This window comes from Canis lupus, chromosome 4, assembly GCF_048164855.1.
Source record: "Canis lupus baileyi chromosome 4, mCanLup2.hap1, whole genome shotgun sequence".
NCBI classification, from domain to species: Eukaryota; Metazoa; Chordata; class Mammalia; order Carnivora; family Canidae; genus Canis; species Canis lupus.
In genome coordinates, this window is record NC_132841.1 from 4,272,499 (window position 1) to 4,292,776 (window position 20,278).

Below are 20,278 nucleotides of genomic sequence, written 5' to 3' on the forward strand. Positions count from 1 at the left end.
TGTCACAAAAGGAAAAAGTGCAATAAGAACAGCACATTATAGCTGAGAATCTCAAAAGAATTATTTTTGTAAAATAAAAAAGAGGAAGAAAAAGTCCCTTACCCGTCTGGAAAGATACCTCCTCGGCTGCTTTTCTGGCCACTCCTGCAGAGCACTTGTTCATCTGGTAGGCCTAACATATCAACCACAAACATTAGCTAGAACTTTTTTTCCTCTACACAATAAATAAGGAATTCATGACCTTATAAAAGCCAGTTTTACTCAGTAAATCTTAGCCGAGAAGGTCTATCAGCTGCCACAGGTATGGAGGCAGCAGGAAGGCCAAGAGTCCTGGAGAATTGCTTTTAGCTTCTTCTTTTAAGCTATGAGCTAACTGGTAAAAATGGGCAATCTCTTGGACATCTGGTAGGTCAAAGAATAAGCTGATGCCATTAAATACTCTGTTAGTTCGAAAAAGTAAAAGCTTCAGAGGCAAGAGACCTGAGTTCAAGGACCAGATCTTCTCAGCACCTGCAGTTCCCTTAGCAACTTCTCTGAGCCCTGATTTCCTTCACTGTATAGCGATTGTACTCAGTGGTTCTGAACTTTTTGGAGAGGATTATCAACCTCTTTAGAATTCAGTAAAGGTCTCACTAGGAAATAAAAAAGTAAGCACACATAGAGTAATGCTTATAATTTAAAGAGGTTCCTAAGCCTCCTGAAACCTTTTCCCATAGCAGGTTGGAAGGTTCTAGACTTGCAGTCCTCAGGACCCCTTCCCAGATCCTATGCACTGTGGATTTTCATTATTTAGTAATTAAGAAACCAGAATATCCTAAAATAGGAGTTGGCAAATTCTACAGCTCCCAGGGCAAATCTAGTCTGGTCCAGTTTTATAAATAAAGTTTTACTGGAACACAATCAAGCTCCTTCGTTTACATATTGTCTATTGCTGCTTTTGCACTACAGTGAGAAAGTTGAGGAGATGCTGTATATGGCCAAAAAAGCCTAAAATATTTACTTACTTGGCCCTTTAAAGAAAAAGTTTGCCAACTCCTGCCCTAAATTACATAAAACTAATCATTTTCCCTTGATAACCCAAAAGACATGAGATTCCCACAAAGTCCCAACATCATGAGAGAAGACAGAGTTGTGTTGAAACAGAGGCATGTCTGGAAAAATCCCACACAGACATTACATGGAGTACCCAGAGGAGTCAAATTCATAATAAAAGCAAGTAATGATGGTGGTTTCTGGGGCCTAGGGGCTGAGAAGAGGATGGGGAGTGATTATTTAATGTAATGGGTATAGAGATTCAGTTTTACAAGATGATGAGAGTTCTGCAGATGGAAGGTGGTGATGGTTGCAGAGCAACATGAATGTACTTAATACCACTGAACTGTATGTATGCTTAAAAATGGCTAAGATGTCAATTTTATGTTACATGTGTTTTGCCACAGTTAAAAAAAAACAAAAAACAAATCTGCCACCCAGTACATAAAAATGGTGCGCACAGAGCCAATCTTTATACCTTTATCAGCAGATGCTGCACAACAAGCTCGTTTTCACTTGGTCACTTGCCCGCAAAAGAAATCAGTTAGAAAATGAATGGTCTGCTGTATTCATAACCAGAAGAGAGATTCAAATGGTTTTTCCAGGCTGACCACAAACAGACAGCTAGGCATTAGCCTGACTCTGCAACTTCTGGAGGTTTTCTCACTAGCAACCATCAATGCAGCACATGCTCAGGAACATCTTAGAGATATGGCAAAATGGAACTCTTACCAAGTGTTCGAGGCCATAGTCAGCTTGGGCAACATTAGTGCTACTAAAAGTATTTGTTTCAATGATATCTGCCCCGGCCAGCAAGTAATCCTGCAACGAGATAGTAGTATCATTTGCTCTGGAGTTTTAGAACTTGTCTCTCCACAACAGACACGTCTGCTCACCACCACCACCACCACCACCACCACCACCACCACCACCACCACACACCTTGTGACCATTCACTGAGCACAGGCACTGCAACTACGGGCCAGAGATGCAGAAATAGATAAGTGTTTCACAGAAAGGAATGTGGTGTAAATAAACAAACGCAGAGCTTGAATTCAGATGAAGTTCATATGCTAAGCCATATAAATGGAATCAAGTTCCTTAAACTCTGAGTTTCGTTTTCCTCTCTGGAAAGTACTAGAACCCGACTCCACCGGGTGGCTGTACAATGACACAAGTAACACAAGTTCTGGCCTAGGATGGCACTTTCCAGTCTCAGCACAATTTGATCCCCACTGGCAACCGCGCTGTCTCCGAGAGCCCAGGTCTGCCCATAATTGTCTCAGTCCCAATCTGCTGGTCCATCTGAGCCAGATCCGCACTCCTCCTAGAACCCTGAGGATCTTGGTGCCTTCCGGTCTTCCATGTTTGAAACCTGTCTTCCTCCTTTTGCCTTTAGGACAACACCTTCTCAACCTTAATCTGATGAACACCCTGGAATCTCTCAATTCCCTTGATCGTCCAAAAGTAAATTAACCCAACCCCTCCCAAAGTGATAAACACTGTTTACAGAATATCTGGGAAATGAAAACCAAGATTTAGACATATTTATAAGTGACAAACATTCTGAATATCCACCAATTAGAAAAAACTGGAGAAATGAAAATATAACCATTTTGTAACATGCTTTGTGACAGCTAAAAACATTGTGTATATCTACATATACTGACATGGAAAGATCGCCAAAAGCATTGTTGAGTAGAAACCAAAATTGATTGAAATGTAAAATATGAGACCAAGAAGTTTAAAACATACATGTACACAAACAGTTGCCTTCTACAGATATTTTTAAAATCCCAGTATAAATACTAGATTAAAATATAAGTTAAACAATGTGAATAGTAGTTAAGTCTTGTTATTGTTATGTCCTGGTTTTGATTTTCCCTTTTATGGCTTTCTATATTATCTAGTTACTTCTTTTTTAAGCACTAAACACGTATTCTCCTTACAATTATATAAAAAAATTTAAATTCAATTTTCTCCAATTTTGTGTAGATTTGAAATTTTCCACGATATATAGTTTAAAAGGTGTTTCTTCTAGCTCTTCATCCTTTCTCTATGCCTTTTTTCCTGGCTCAATATCCCACGCCTAAACCCTAGGCAGGACAACCCTCAATTCCAATCCTACTCTTGCTAATTTAAAAAAATGTGTGATATGAGGCATGCTACTGAATTTCTCTGCTCCTCACTTCTGTCAGGATTAGAGGAGGATATTAAGGACAGCATTTCTAGAGGCTAACAGAGGTTTTGAATTCAGTTTTGTGACAGTGATGCCACTAGAATGCCCAAGGCACTCACCTGTCCTCCTTGAGGCCAGCTCCCACAAACGTTTCCCTGGGCAGAGTCCAAGTTGTGGTTCTGATAATTGCAAAATGCATTTCAGCAACAATCATAGGGAACTTTGGGGAGAAAAAAGTGTACTACGCAGAAGTCCTGAAGGGTATAGGCCCAGGGCCACACTTGAAGGAGCAAGAGGCAGATGGGGGGGTGGAGTGACCACAGACACAAGCTTCTGCCTTCTCTGAGGTACAAGGATGGGACACCTAGGGTTTGACAGTTTCACTCTTTATTGCCAAATTTAAAACATAAGAGTGGGAGTCAGGGTGTGGAAAGAAAAAAAATAGGGCCACTCAAACAGTCAGTTGTCTGGGTCATCCAGAGCATCCAAAAGCAGAACTTCATGGGTGGGATTAGCCTGCTATATAGTTGTTCAGCTAGTAGGTGTCATGTTTAATAGGAGATGGATGTCTTTGAAATGAATGTCTTGGCAACCAAAAGCTTAAGATCAGGCACCTACATTACAACCAGAGCAGCTTACTGTCATTACATTACAAGTATAACTTGGATAGTCCATTAAAATTAAACCTCAGGGGATCTGATTTATGTCATGTGTGAGAAAAAAGAAAACCATCCTGTTTCCTTTCTTCATCCATGAACACATGTTCTCCAGTTCTCTAGAAATGGGACACCCAGGCAGACATTATTGTATTTACAGCCATTTTTGCTTCATGGACCTATCATGGGAACCTTGTTGTTCCATCTAGATGCCTACCTAATACAAAGAGTAAGGATTCTTTCCTTTAACAAATATTTATTGAGCACTTCCTGTGTGGGAGATAATGTTCTAGGCAGTAGGGATTTGGTCGTGAAAAACAGGCATAAATTCCTGCCCTGCGGAAGCTTCTTATCTAGTGATAATCTACATGAATAATACTGATGAAGCCACAGGGCATGATAGTTCACGTGATTTCATCAGCTGCATTACATGAAGTGTATTTGTAACCATACCAAGCAAGTCATACCCATGATGACGTTCCCAATCTACAAGAGACTAGGATTTTATAATAGGATTTAATTACATATTCTCAAGGCCTACCAGAAAAACTTAGTTAGCATTCTTCCTGCAGAATCACACCTTTTCGAGGACCAATTTTAAATCTTCTAGTACCTAGAATTCTCATTATAAGCAAAGGCAAGGCATTCTTTGCTTTTCTTTGAATGAATGCCATTCTGCATCTTACCTAGAACAAAGTCTTGACCACACAACAGAATGATCCTTTCCATTCTTGATGGATCAGTTAATCACAAAGTGATTTGTTCAGGTGATTTACCTGGGTGGCTCAGTGGTTGAGCTTTGGCTCAGGTCATGATCCTGGGATCCTAGGATTGAGTACTGCAGTCCCACAGGGAGCCTACTTCTCCCTCTGCCTATGTCTCTGTGTCTCTTATGAATTTATAAAAAAATATAAAATAAATAAAATAAAATAAAATAAAATAAAATAAAATAAAATAAAATAAATAAAATAAAATAATAAAATAAAATAAAATAAAATAAAATAACCTGAAACACCTGTAACAATGCCCTTCTCAAGAAAATAAAACTTTCTCCCTTCACTGGTAAATATGCGTTGTCCTTCCAACTGAATTCAAACCAGGAAAACAGATTCAATCACTTAATATCTCTTCTGGTTGTAATTCTATGAAATTCTGATGACAACCTATCAAACAATTCCATTTTGGGTTTATTTCCAATATTTTTTTTAAGATTTTATTTATTCATGAGAGACACAGAGAGAGAGTGAGAGAGAGAGAGAGAGAGAGAGAGAGGCAGAGACACAGGCAGAGGGAGAAGCAGGCTCTATGCAGGAAGCCCGACGTGGGACTCGATCCCAGAACTCCAGGATCACGCCCTGGGCTGAAGGCGGCGCTAAACCACTGAGCCACCCGGGGATCCCTATTTCTAAATTTTAAAAATCTACTGCCCCCAGTTACTTGTTCCTGATTTCTTTATGTTGGTTAACTTTTTATTGCAGACAGAAAAATGGAATGAAAGAGCATGGAATTTCAAGTCAGGAATCCTCCCTAACATCAGGGACGTTCCTTAACCTCCATGATCCTGAACTGCCAAATCTACAAAATAAGAATGAATAACCACCACCTTTGTAAGGGCTGCTGTGGTGACTTAAAGTAGCATATGTGACAATCTCAATTTGTCCAAGATTTTTACGGTCTTCCACTGGAGTTGAACTGCCTTGAAAGCACAAAAACTATGTTTCTCATCTCCTTATCCCAAATGCTCATCACAGTGCAGGACCTGTATTTGATGTCCAACACCTTCTTTGTGAATGAATCATTTCTTTCTTCTGTATCCTCCAAAGCTCTTGGCACAGGAAGTTGCTCACAGAATAATGGATAAGAACAGAAAACGTGGTGGGTACTGTACCTTATGGATTTGGTAAATGACATTGGGTTGAGTTATACTTAAAATGTCATTGTTGCCTTTCAGTGACCTGGCATGATCTTGAAATTCGTGACCTCGGAAGTCTTCTTCACTCAGCTTGTGCCTCTGGATCATGGTCCCCATCCCTCCATCCAGTACCATAATCCTCTCCCGCAGAATGGCTTCAATCTCATCCTGCAGGCTTTTCTTCACACTTGCTTTAAAGAAAGTGAAAATCCAACTTTCAAAATCAGGGGGAAAAACAATGTGTGGAGAAAGTTTCTAAGAATACTAGAAAGCCACAAAATTGTGCTAACTGGAGTCCCTGAGAATTTCTAACATTGAGCCTCCTCCTTGGTTCACTTTTTCTTGGCTACCTTCAACACAGCTCACATCTGCTATCTAAACCTTTGTTTTAGCTCCAAATCCTTCTCCATCTGTAGGAGATTCTACAATCCTGTTCAAAGAAGTCTTCTGTTGGGAGCTCCAAAATTCACCCTCCTCCACCTCATAATCCTCTTACAGCTTGGACTCTACTTGCCTTCCCTCTGCACTTACGGAAGAGCAATTCCGTACCCACTGCAGGTCTGACGGTAGAGCACGCCTCTCTTCTCGTCCCATTTTCATAAAAAGTCTAAGCACTTTTCCATGGGTCCCTGCTGTAGTCACTTCTCAGTCCAGACATATGAACTGTTTACTATTTGCCATAAAACAATCCCACCCCCACATATACAAATTCTGAAATGATGTGAAAGGAGTCATCATATATGCAAGAGATCAAAGCTTTTTTTTAACTCTAAACAAAACATCTGATTTTTAATTAGAAATCTGACAAACATATTCTATGTGGAAGACTAAAAGTGCAGAAAAAGCTAAATTAATATTGATAAAGTAGAAAGAGGTTGTTTGTCCCACTAAATATTATAACATACTATTAAACTACATCCCTATAAAATAAGAAAAAATAAAATATAGAATATCTTCATTATTTTAAAGTAGGGAAAGACATAGACTCAAAAAGCTCAACCTGTAATATTAAAAAAAGATGAATTTGGTTCCATAAAAACTAAGATTCTTATTAAATGAAAGTTACCAAAAAAAAAAAAAAGAAAGAAAAAGAAAAAGAAAAGAGAAGAAAAGTTACCATAGACAAACATAATAAACAGATTATGGCTTGGAGGAAGATTCTGCAATGTCTAAAACTGAAAGGGACCAACAGTCATAATGTACAAGGAACTCCTATAAAGACACGAATAGTCAAGGGAAGGGAAAATAATACCGAACAACTATATGAGGAGATGCTGAAACTCATTAGCAATCAGATGTGAATTAAAACAAGATGATACCCGTCTACACCCAATAGATGGGCAAAAATTAGGAGACTGGATAATGCTTATGAAAATCTGAACCCAAGTATGCTTGCTGGACAGAGCCATTCTGGAGAGAGGCCTAGCAGAACTTGGTAAAAAATTAACTATGCAGAAAACCCAGCAATCTCAATCCAGGATAGATTCCCCAAACAAAATCTCAGATCCATCGAGAACATGGAAGAGGATGTTCATAGGAGTGACACACTGGGGAGAGTGGCAAGTTGGAGACAACCTTGGGAAATGGCCACGTAAAATGTGGTGGATGCTCCTGGGGAGTACTGCACTGCTACACTACGAGGATGTAATACTGAGTCCAAGAGTCAGGAATTGGTAACTACCAAGATACGATTTATATCAATTAAAAATACCTACACAGACAAGAGTACTAGGAAATGTACGAATACATGGCAATATGGGAAACAGGCTACTTGTGGGACCAAGAGAAGTGTGAACATCAAGTGACATGAAAGGAGATACATAATAAAATGGGAATTAGATGCATTGAATACAAAACTCCCCCCACCCAAAAGGAGGCCCTTAAAAACTGACTGCTTCTACATCGTCCACATGCTGATTTATCCTTTAGGGCTTAAGATTTCCCTTTTAGGGAAACTAAGAGGCCTTCTTCCCAGATGTGTTGGTTTTAAGTGTTCACTGTTATCCTTATGTATTCCCCAAGCTCTTCCAGTAGGGGGTTGTCTTTCACTGGTTTCTAATCAGCGCTGCCCCTCCAGAACCTTTTCATAACAGTAAGTCACCTTAACAGTTCTCATTTCCCCTGGTAAGGTGAGCAGTCACTGAGAGCCCACGAAGAGCAACGATAACCAAAACACCTTCATATTTATCTATATATTCGGTTCACTGTGCACAGAACATTCTGTACAGTCTACCATTGACTAATCAGGCTCTTAAAGGGCAGATTCTCCCCAGTATCTCTCACAGTGAAAACAGAAGTATATTGCTTTGCATTTCCCTCATTTAGCTAAGGCATTGTGCTGCTGATAATATTTAGATGAAAAGGAAATCATGTATTTCCTTTTTTAATTAAATGGGAAGGCAAGAAGTCACGAGGCAGAGGTATCATTCAAAGAAGTACCACCTCTTCTTTTATGGCAACAGTGATAAAGTGTTTCTGTCACATTTCCACTGGTTTCAAGCACAATTTTACCAGTCCCATATCAGAACCCTAGAATACCAATAGGGTCACTAGCTCACCTCTGATAAATGCCCTTCTGAGTTCTGAATTCAGTATTCACCCCCTCCCTTGACTATTTCGTCACAGCCAGCGGCTGTCTGGTCCGTATGACTATTCTCTTCTTTCTACATTTCCTACCTCATTCGTCCCGTGTTTTTATGGGTATGTCTGACCCCAAATGTTAACCAGGGATGACCTCCGAGACCCAGCGCTCATTATAAAGCTGAAATGACTGCCAGTTCTTGAGCTAGACCAGTTTTTTGTCGGTGTTGACCTCAGAGCCACCAGTTTCAGAATCCCCTGAGATGACTCCTCCCCATCACGACCCACGATCTGCCCGTTTTACACAGTGTTTCCCTGCACACTGCAGCCTGCAGAACTTCTGCTCCACCCCTGGTGTGGAAAGGAAGCGTTCGCTCAAGTTTTAAATAGTTCTTGGGTTTCCTTATCTGTCTCCCAACGGATCAGGAAGCTCCCTTCGGATGAGCACAGCAGGTGCTCAACAAACACGTGGTTAGTAACGGCGTCAGCTCAGGGCAAGCTCCCACCGCGCCCCGCCGGGCCGTGCTGCCCCGGACCGCGCAGCTGCTCCCACGCTAGGAGCGTGCGTCGGGCGCTCGGGGAGAGCGCGGTGCTCGGCGGCCGCGGGCGGTCGGCCGGGCCGGGGAGGAGGGGAGCAGGTGCGGAGGGATCGAGCGGCGCCGCGGCGCTCCTCGGCGCTCCTCCGCCCTCCCGCCTGCGGGGACAGCCCCAGGGGTTCGGAGCCCCCGGCGGGAGCCACCAAACCACCGCACCCCGGAGAGCGGGCGGCAGCGTTACCGGAAGGCGTCAGCGCGGGCAGCGCCGGGGACATGACGCCGAGTCTCCTCCTCCGCGGGCCAGCGGCGAAGCCGGGAAGTCGCACTCTGCGCAGGAGGGCACGGCCAAAAGCGACGCCAGCCAGCGACGCGGAGCCGGCCCCGAGGCCCGGGTCGCTGGAGCCCCCGAGGGGCCCGGAGCCCGCCGCGCGGCACCTGCCGTGGACTGGACCCGGGGCGGCGCGGCGCGGCGCGGCGGGGACAGGCGCGTCCTCGGCCTCCGCCACGCTACAGCACGTGCTTTCTCCCCGCTACCCCGCCTGTCCTCGGCGCGGGGCTGGCGGCCTCGCACGCGCGACCCGAGGCCGGCTCGCGAGAAAGGCGCGGGCTGGACCCGACGCGGAGGACGACGCGGCGCCCCGGGCACGGGAGCGAGCACCTCAGGCCCCCGGGGCTTTGGGACACCTTACGACGCCGTTAGTGTCTGCGCTCAATCTAGCCTCTGTGCGGGAGGTCCCGCCCCTCCGGCCTGTGATTGGTCAGTCCGAGCACGTCGCGGCTGTATTGGTTGATCTAGTTCAGCCAATCGCCTGAGGGCTCGCCCCACGGCTCTATGGGAGATGTAGTCCAAGGTCCAGCGCAGTCGGTGTTGCCGGAGCCCAAAAGTCCCAAGTCCGGCGGAGGTTGGACGCACCTCCGAGCCCGACGTCCGGAAGTGTGACCGCCGTGGCCTCTCCAAGTTTAAGTCCTGCTATGAAGTTGGCGCTGGCTTGGTCGTGTCGTGGCGTCAAGAGCCGGGAATTTGGAATCCGAGGAGCAAGTTCTAGTCACGTTTTGCTATTGACTGGCGCTGTGCGAGATCATTAGACTCAGCCTCACCGCGCTACGGGCAGCAGAGGAGAGGGTGGCAGTTACTGCTACTTCATCAGGTAGGTTGTCGTGGGAAGACAAATGAGACCATGCGAATACGCTGTGAAAACACACGTTTATGGCCACTTACTGGCAGTATCACTATTGAACACTTAGCGCTGTGAGGTGCATCGGGCTACTCACTTGCAACGCAAAGGAAGACGAGCTGCGTCACGCGCACACACACCCCCCTCTGTCTTGGGGAAAGGACTCAGTAACTGGGAAAAACTAGCCGCGGAACAGGGAAAGTGAGAACCACTTTGTGCCCAAAGAGCTGCGGTCCTCCCCGAGTGTTGGGGGAAAGCTTCAAGGAAGTGACTGAGACTTGAAATAGGAGCATGTGCCCAGCAAGTAAGGCCATTCCAGAGCAGAGAAACTCCCCGAGTAGAACAGTACTTGAGAGAATTTGAAAATAAAGGATGCCTCTGGAAGGATGAGCATGGTTGATGGGAGGAAAACAAATGGATCTGGAATAAAATGGAGACCAAATTGTGTGAAGTTTACTAATCTTTTTCTTTTTGAGGTACCGATTTGCAGGCCATTTTCATCTTACTGTATGTAATTATACCTAAGTTTCGTACACCTAAAAAATTAGGGCAGCCCGGGTGGCTCAGTGGTTTAGCGCTGCCTTCAGCCGAGGGCGTGATCCTGGAGACCCGGGATCGAGTCCCACATCGGGCTCCCTGCGTGGAGCCTGCTTCTCCCTCTGCCTATGTCTCTGCCTCTCTCTCTCTCTCTCTCTGTGTGTGTGTGTAAATAAATAAAACCTTTTTAAGGAAGTTCTGTTAAAAAAAAAAAGAGTATAATAATGATGGGTCTTTAGCATCTTTACTGAAAATGGTCCCACTTGGAGAGCAAAAACTGATGTGGGAGAGAATGGAACAAAAAAGAGTGTGGGAGGGAGAGGATGGCCTTGAAACTGAAGATCTTGTTAAGATTGTAAGGTTTCAAATTCTCACTTGTCTCACAGGTTTGTTGATGTGTCCCTTGGGTTAAAAATCTTTTAGGTACCTAGTTACTTAGTATTCTCCATCTTAGCAATTCCTCTTACTTAGGAATTGTGGATCAGGCTCTGTATTTAGCTAGTCATCAGATGTTCACTTTGTCAGCTAAAACTGACCAGACCCGGTGTTCTCTTGGTCTTAAAAGGGTAACAAATAAGGGTAAAGGGGCAGTGAATTCCTCCTACAAAAACTCACACAACTTAAAAGTTCCAAGGGGCTCATGGGTGGCTCAGTCCGTTAAGCATCTACCTTCAGCTCAGGTCATGATCTCAGAGTCCTGGGATAGAGCCCTGCATCCAGCTCCCTGCTCAACAGGGAGTCTGTTTCTCTCCCTTTCCCTTTGCCCTCCTGCCCACTTATGTACTCCTTCAAATACACAAAATCTTAAGAAAGAAAAGTTCCAAGAATACTGTTAGTTGAAGTGTGTCCCCCAACAGATATATGGAAGTCCTAAACCCTAGCTCTTCAGATTGGAACTTACTTGGTTGGTGCACATATACCTAGTTAAGATGAGGTCCAGGTACAATGGGCTCTTAGTCCAACATGAGTGGTGTCCTTATTGGAAGAGGAGAGAGACTCAAGAAATAAACAGCCACAGGACAGCAAAAGCTGAGGTCAGCATGACCCTACTGATAACCTTGGTTTTGGACTTGTAGTTTCCAGAACTGTGACACAGCACATTTCTGTTGTTTTAGGCCACCCATCTTGTGGTATTTTGTTACACTAGGCCTAGGAAACTAATACAAATACATCTATAGAGGATGTAGGACCACCAAGGCAAAGAAAGCCTCAATTTTTCCATCTCTGTAGTAAAGCAGTTTTTCTTGTCATAGTAAAGCTATTATCTTATTTTGATAAGAATCTGCTAGCCCACCCCCCACCCTCGTCTCCACCCTCACTCTCATCAAGCTCATCCATCACATACCCATTATGTAGAAGTAAGTCTCCAAAAACCCCTCAGTTGTTTTGGGCTTCCCAGCAGGTTTGTCTTCACAGAAAGAAGATCTGATTGGTGAACCTAGATATCCAACTCTTACTGTACTCCAGGAAGTGAACAGTATTCCAGCTTAATATGTTATTCTATGGGCTTGATTGTGCAGGTCATACCCATTGGGTTGCTTTGGGGTCCTGCTCGTCAGAGTCCCAAGAATGTAAACTGAGATCCAGTTCTGGAACAAGGTATTGCTACCCCTGAGGGGCGTGTCAAGGTGACCATGAGCTTTTCCCAGAAATCCCTGAGTTTGTCCTCCTTCCTTCAATTCCTTTATAATCTGAAGATTTTGACTCACTGCCCCTTCCAGAGTCCCATAGGTCAACAAGCCCTTTGATTATCCACATGGCTTGTACTAACTGAGCTGAATTTACTAATGCTGTGATATATGGTCTTGTTGCCAAGCACAAGGTAGTGACAAATATAAAGGAGATTTGAAGTTATTTTATTGTCACCAATAGCCCTAGAGAGGCCTTGTCCCACCTTTTTTCCTACACAGAGAGAATTATCATCTCTTTCTGTGACTTGACACCCGGGGAAGTCAGTTGGCTCAATCTGTACCACCTGTTCCACTAACTCCAAAGGCATTCTTAATTATCAAAAGGTAGTTCATCTTTGACCTGGCTAATTATGCCAGCACTTCTATGTAGACATCACTTGGCTAAAAGGAAACACAAAAAATGGGCTTGATCTGCCTCTATGATAAAACTGGCTGTCATGTGTGGAACACAAGTTCTTATGTGGCATCTCTTATTTTAATCTGCATTCTTATAAAATAGGATTCATATATTTGTTCCTATTTTAGAGCGACAGAAATTAAGTGAGAAAGAAGTACCCAAGGGCTCATACAACTAAAGAGCAATAGAGTAGGGACCCAGAGCCCAACACAGGAAGTAATGGGTTAAACAAAACCTTAATTCCAAATACTGAAAATATCAACATTCAGAAGACAGGAGAGGAGAACATTTGTGGATTTAACTGCGAGGATATTGAAAACTTTTTCAGAAAATCCAAGCAAAGTGCAGAGGGCTTTGCTTTTATGATCACTGAAGGGAAGAGGGAAGAGCAGAGGGAGAGGGAGAAGCAGAATCCTTGATGAACAGGATGCCCAATGTGGGGCTTGATCGCAGGACCCTTGGATCATGACCTGAGCCAAAGGCAGCCTCTCAACCAACTGAGCCACCCAGATGCCCAGGTTTTTGCTTTTTAAAATTTGCTTTGGTTTGGATTTTTGACTTTGGGTTTTTGGAGGATGGTTGGGTTGGTTTGGGTTGCGTTGGGTTTGTTTGCTTTTCTGTAGGAGTATAGTCAAATATTTTTGTTGAATAGGAATATGGTATTTAATCAGCATAAGATGATGAACTGAGAGCTAAACTTTTAAGTAACTGCTAAATTTTTACTTTTATAAATGAGATATAGAGGCACCTGGGTGGCTCCGTTGGGTTAAGTGTCTGCCTTTTGTTCAGGTCAAGATCCCAGCGTCCTGGGATTGAACCTGCTTCTCCCTCTCCCTCTGACATTCCCCTTGCTTGTGCTAGCTGTGTCAAATAAATAAATAAAATCTTTTTTAAAAATAAGAAATGAGATATAAAGAGGCAAAGTGACCTGACAAACACTTTTTAAAGTCTTATCTTTGAATTCTAGAAATTTATGGTATAGGCCTGGAAGGAAATCAGAAATAATTTTTAAGTTGCAAAGAGTTAATTGAGTACAAATTCTTTTCTCATAACGACAAAAAGAATTGGTTAGGGCTTCAGTGCTTTAAAAGTTCAGCAATTTTTGCTAAGTTAATATTTTGTTTTTGTTTTCCTCTGAAGGGCAAAATTATTTTTTAATTGACAAATTTTGAAATAGAGATGACTTAAAACATTGTTTTCTGGCCCTGCCTGGGAAACTGGGAGGCAAGATCCAATTAAGATAGTGAAGTTGAAGCCTAGAATTTCTACAGTATTTGGGACATGATTCAGAGGTATTAGAAGATAAGAGTTCTTGGAGTACTGGCATTTAAAGATCCGATTGTTGGAACCCTATGAATTATTAGCATTATTATTTGTTTGTTTAACAAGTATTTGTCGACACTAGCCAGGCACTGGAGCTAAAATAGGAGACAGACTCAGGTCCTTCAGGCTAGAGCATAGGAAAAATGATAATCACATATATCATTATAAAACAAGATTAGTGCCATGTAGGAGGATCTCCTTATTTTATGATGAAAAAAAACAAGGGAAAGAGAATTTGGCTGGTCAGAGTGCAGTCGTGTTTACACAATTGATCACAGCCAGTTACAGATTTCTTCATTCCTTCTCCGCTAAAAGAAAAGGAAAAGAAAGGAGAGAACTTAAACATCTTGCCTAAGGTCACATTTCCCGTGCCTGCAGCTGGTCCTCAAACCTGGAAAAACTGGTTTCAGCATTTGTGGACTTTGTCTCAAAGGTAAAACCTCCCTGTGGGCGACTAATGTCAGAGTCCTCTCCCCAGAAAACTGGATGTCCCAAATTGCTTGTAATTTTAGCTGTTACTCAGGTGCCCTGATCCTCATTTCCAATATAACATGAGTTTGTAAAACATTACCGCTTTCTTAGTAGTTAAATAAATGCCATTCTCATTCCTGAAACTCTGGAATTTTAAGTGTGCTACATTTTCAATGGGAAATATTCCTACGTGGCTTTTGGTGCTAGAAAAAATTCAGTACAGACTTTTTCTGGCTCTGTCCTAACTACATCTACAGCACATCTACTAACTGGGCACACAATGACAAGTGAATAAGTGTTTGCAAGAATAAATTACTGGGGAGTGCCTGGCTGGTTCAGTTGGTAGAGCACATGACTCTTGATCTTGGGGTTGTAAGTTTGAGCCCCACACTGAGCATAGAGACTCCTTAAAAATAAAATCTTACCAAAAAAAAGTTACTGGAGGAATACAGTAGTCACCATATTTCAGACCTTATCAAATGAACACTGCTAGCTCAAATTTCACGGCGGACTCTATAAAAGGCACAGAGAGGATTTTGTGTGCTTGTTTTGTTTTAACCAAAATGTAACTTGAAAGCTCAAAAATTCTCTAATATTGGAGAGATGATTCTTTTATTTTCCAATGGTAGGATAAATCTCACAGAGTTAACATTAAATAAAGCAAAGTAATCCCCAGGTGCAGCTGACTGTAACTCAATGAAAAGTGTTAATCCTGGTAAAGAAATGCCCCGTTCCTTAGATAATGGGGAGGTTTGGGGGCAGCTGAGTATTGGTTAGAAATGGAGGCACAGAGAAAGGATTCAGAAATATACAGCTTGCTAAGGGCCTCTTTGCCTTTGTTTCTGGTGTAGGGGATATGTATACTAGAAATCCATACCTCAGGCTGTCATGGTTTGACAACACTAGCTTTCGGAGTCATCCCACTAGCTGGGTGGCCAGTTAGTCCTCTGGCAACAGACAACCATGCTGGAATAGTTCTTTCCATTTACGGTAGAACAATAGGGGCACCGGAGTGGCTCAGTTGGTTAAGTGTCTGCCTTGGGCTCAGGGTCACGATATCAGGGTCATGGATTGAGCCCTGCATCAGGCTCCCTGCTCAACAGGGAGTCTGCTTCTACCTCTCCTTCTGGTGTACACCCTGCTTGTGCTCTCTCCCTCTGTCAAATAAATAAGTAAAAACTTTAAGAAAAATAAGTAGAACAATAGTATACCTGGTATATGATTGAGAACACCCATGTGTAAGTATCATGTACATCTTATAATATTTGAGATAGCTTTTATATTTGGATGGCCAGTTGGTATTAAGGACCTTGATATAAAAGTCCTTTTTAAACTATTAATTTGGATGTCTCTCAAAAATGAAATATTGCTTGAAAACATTGCATAATGCATGTTTTTCTTCCAGTAAATATTTGATCAACAATTACTTCTTCATTCTATGTGTCAAACACTATTAATTTCCATCACAGGGTTAATTCTGTAGTGTGTTAAACCTTGGAATTTTTTTTATTAGGAGCTAATTTAATTTCAAAGAAATTGGGATCCCTGGGTGGCGCAGCGGTTTAGCGCCTGCCTTTGGCCCAGGGCACGATCCTGGAGACCCGGGATCGAATCCCACGTCGGGCTCCCGGTGCATGGAGCCTGCTTCTCCCTCTGCCTGTGTCTCTGCCTCTCTCTCTCTCTGTGACTATCATAAATAAATAAAAATTAAAAAAAAAAAAATAATTTCAAAGAAATTGAAACCTATGGCATGAATCAGACTATCAAAATGCATAATTGGGATCCCTGGGTGGCGCAGCGGTTTGGCGCCTGCCTTTGGCCCGGGGCACGATCCTGGAGACCCGGGATCGAATCCCACGTCGGGCTCCTGGTGCATGGAGCCTGCTTCTCCCTCTGCCTGTGTCTCTGCCTCTCTGTGTCTCTCTCTCTCTGTGACTATCATAAATTAAAAAAAAAATGCATAATTAATATCGACAACAGAGCTTTAGGAAATCCAATAAAACAAGTGCTAATTCAGTGTCAGAAGTACATAAGTATTATGTCAGGTACTTTGGGGGAATAGAGATGTTCAAAATAGGATTTCTACACCAAAGATCCTGCAGTATAGATGAAGAGAGATTATAAATGAATTAAGACAAAGCAGAAATGGAATAAGGGAAATGCAAACGAAAAGCTACTGACCTAGAGAAAAAGAAGGCGTTCATTCAAAATACAAAGAACTAATTCATGATGTGATGGTACTGGAGGGTGGGGCCTTTGGACGGTGCTCAGGTTATGAGAGTAGAGCCCTTGTGAATGAGATAGGGCTCTTATAAAAGAGGACAAGACAACTTCCTTGGAAAAGGGTATTAATTGTTCACGAGTAATTGTTTGAAGAAAGGCACATAGATGTTCTAAGCTCTGCCACATGTACCATGTCTTTCTACTGCTCATATGCTTGAATGGCTGGCTGATTACCTATGAAATTCTTGAATTACAGCCTTTTTCCTTCAAAACTTTGCTGTCAGATTGCCTGGGTGGCTCAGTTGGTTAAGCTCAGCTTAACTTTTGGCTCAGTTCATGATCCCAGGGTCCTGGGATCAAGCCCCATGTTGGGCTCCCTGCTTAGCAGAGTCTGCTTCTCTCTCTGCCCCTCCCCCTGCTCATGCACACGCACTTTCTCTCTGTCTCTCATGCTCTCTCTCTCTCTCTCAAATAAATAAGTAAAATCTTTTAAAAAGCTGATTGCTGTTGTCTATTCTTTCTTTTTTTTGATAGCTCTACCAAGATAAAATTAATATATCATAGAATTCACTTATTTAAGGTATACAATGCTATGGTTTGGGGTGTATTACATCATTTTTTAAATTGCATTATAATTCATAAATGTATTTTTATATAAATGTATTAGCAACAAATATAAAATTTGCCATTTTAATCTTTTTTAAGTATACAATTTAGTGGCATTAATTACAGTCACAATATGGTGATCACCATTATACACTTCCAAAACATTTTTTGCCATCCTAAACAGAAACTTTGTAACAATTAAGCAATAACTCCCCATTCCTCTTCATCCCAGTCCCTGGTAATCTATAATCTACTTTCTGTCTCTGTGATTTGGCTACTCTGGGTACCTCATGTAAATGGATTTTTTTTTTAACTTTATGTACCCAAGTTATTTCATTTAGCATGATGTTTTCAAGGTCCACTCACATTGTAGCATATGTCAGAGCTTCATTCCTTTATAAGGTAGAATAGTATTCCATTGTATGAATATACCACATATTGTTTATCCATTCATTTGTTCATGGGTACATGGATAGTTTCCACCTTTTAACTCTTGTGAGTAATACTACAATGAACATAGGCAGACAAGTATTTGCTCCAACTTTTTGGGTTAATACTTGGGAACTAGAATTGCTGGATCTTTTGGTAATTCTATGTGTAGTTTTTTGAGGAACTTCCCAACTGTTTTCCATAGTGGCTGCAGCAATTTACATTCTGACCAGCAATGTAGAAAAGTTCTAATTTCTCTGCATCCTGCCAACAATTGTCATTTTTCATTTTATTGATAATAGCCAACTTAAGAGGGTAACATATCTCATTGTGGGTTTGGTTTGCATTTCTCTAATGATTAGTGGTGTTAAACAACCTTCAGTGCTTATAGGCCATTTATCTATCTTTTTTTGGAGAAATGTCTACTTAAATCTTTTGCCCATTTTTGAATTGGGTTGTTTATTTTTTGTTGTGTTATTTATATTTACATATTCTGGGTATTAATCCCTTATCAGATACACGATTTGTGAATATTTTCTCCCACTCTGTGGGTTGTCTTTTCACTCTCTTGATAATGTCTCTTGAGACACAAAAGTTTTTAGTTTTATGGAAGTCCAATTTATATATTTTTTCATTTTATGAGCTGTGTTCTTGGTGCCATATCCATTAAATCATTGCTCAATCCAATGGCATGAACGTTTTCCCCTATGCTCTCTGTTTTCTTCCCAGATTTTTGTAGTTTTAGCTATTAAGATAAGGCCTTTCATTCATTTTGAGTTAATTTTAGCATAAGGTGTAACATAAGGGTCCAGATTTATTTTTTGCATATGGAATTCAATTTTCCCACCACAATTTCTTGAAAACACTTTTTTTTTCCCCTATTGAATGATCTCAGCATCCTTGTCAAAAATCAACTGATAAATATGTGAGGGTTTATTCTTGGGTTCTGAAGCTTATTCCATTGGCCTATATGTTTATCCTTATGCCAGTACCACTGCATTTATCTTTGTAGGACATTTTGAAATCAGGAAGTGTGAGTCCTTCAACTTTGTTCTTTTTTTTTCTCAAGATAGTTTGACTATTTGAGGTTCCTCGAGATCTCAGAAAAATGTGGGGGTGTTTTCTATTTCTATAAAAATGCCACTGGGATTTTAGTATGGATTGCATTGAATCTGTACATTGTTTTGGGTAGTATTAACATTTAACAATATTTCAATTCATGGATGTTTGATATCTTTCCATTTATTTAGGTCTTTTTGAATTTCTTAAGAAGCGTCTTGTACTTTTCAGTGGGCAAGCCTTTTATCTCCTTGATTAAATCGATTCCTAAGTATTTTATTCTAACACTATAGTAAACGCAATATTTCATAAATTCCTTATTAGGAACCATAAATGTGTAGAAATACAATTTACTTCAGGGTATTGATTTTGTGTTTGAATCTTTACTGAATTCATTTATTGGCTCTAATAATTTTGTGTGTGTGAATTCTTCACGGTTTTCTACATGGAAGATCATGTCACCTGTGAACAGAGACCATATTACTTTCTTTCCAGGTTAGATGTCTTTTATTTGTTTTTCTTCCCTAATTACTCTGGCTAGAACTTCCAGTACTACGTTGAATAGCAGTGGTGAAAACAGACATCCTTGCCTTATTGATCTTGGAGGAAAAGCTTTCAGTCTTCATTAAATATGATGTTATTTGTGAATTTTCTATTTCACATGGTCTTAATCCTCTTGAAGAAGTACCCTATTGTTTGTATTTTATTGAGTGTTTTTATCATGTCAGGGTGTTGAATATTATCATATTCTTTTTCTATATCAATACAGATGATCATGGGGTTTTTTTTCCTCCTTCTTTGTGCTTCATTTTATCATGTTAGACAAAAAAGATAAAATGAGGCAGGGACTGTAAACTGAGTGGTTTCAAATTAGGATTGGAAGACTTCACTGAGGGGCACCTGGGGGGCTCAGTGGTTGATCATCTGCCTTTGGCTCAGGTTGTGATACTGGGGTCCTGGGATCAAGTCCCACGTCAGGCTATCAGCCTGCTTCTCCCTCTGCCTATGTCTCTGCCTCTCTCTCTGTGTCTCTCATGAATAAATTAAATTAAATTAAATTAAATTAAAAAAGGAAGACTCACCCAGGCATCTTTGCTCTTCTGACTCTGACTGAGGCCAGGCCCTTATCTCACACTTGGACTCTTACAACAGCCTTCTCAAAATAAGTCTTCATTTTAATGTCAGCAGATCCTGGAATGATTGTAATTAGCATACACGAAGGAATTTTCTGTTTTAGAACTGTCTAGCCCTCTGTGGGGGCGGAAGGTGGGTGCGGCTGGCCTTTCTCTGGCTCTCTCCCAGTTGTTCCATCTGCACCTGCTCACTGTCTGACCAGTCCTCCTAACACTCATTCTCCGCCCTCCTCATTTCTGGCCACAACCAACCTTGATAAAGTTGTCAGTGAGCAGGGAGATCTGGAGTGTGTATCCTATCTGTTCCACCAATGAGCTGCCCTGGAGACAGACATCACC

The 20,278-nt window shown here is 41.7% G+C and overlaps 1 protein-coding gene across 6 annotated transcripts in view; it reads right to left on the reverse strand.

The window, feature by feature from the left end:
* MTR (5-methyltetrahydrofolate-homocysteine methyltransferase) overlaps positions 1-9,586 on the reverse strand; it is a 107,630-nt gene extending 98,044 nt beyond the window's left edge. For 2 of the 6 annotated variants that reach the window (XM_072822979.1, XM_072822977.1), the window contains exons 1-5: positions 9,137-9,585; positions 5,756-5,970; positions 3,331-3,390; positions 1,765-1,854; positions 103-172 (exon numbers count right to left, since the gene is read on the reverse strand). In XM_072822979.1, the coding sequence (XP_072679080.1) occupies positions 103-172; positions 1,765-1,854; positions 3,331-3,390; positions 5,756-5,970; positions 9,137-9,170 (469 nt within the window). In that variant the 5' untranslated portion in view covers positions 9,171-9,585. Of the gene's footprint in view, positions 1-102; positions 173-1,764; positions 1,855-3,330; positions 3,391-5,755; positions 5,971-8,455; positions 8,862-9,136 lie in introns of those variants that run through there. The other 4 variants (XM_072822974.1, XM_072822976.1, XM_072822975.1 and 1 more) reach the window with 4 other exon arrangements.
* Between the last annotated feature and the right edge of the window lie 10,692 nt (positions 9,587-20,278).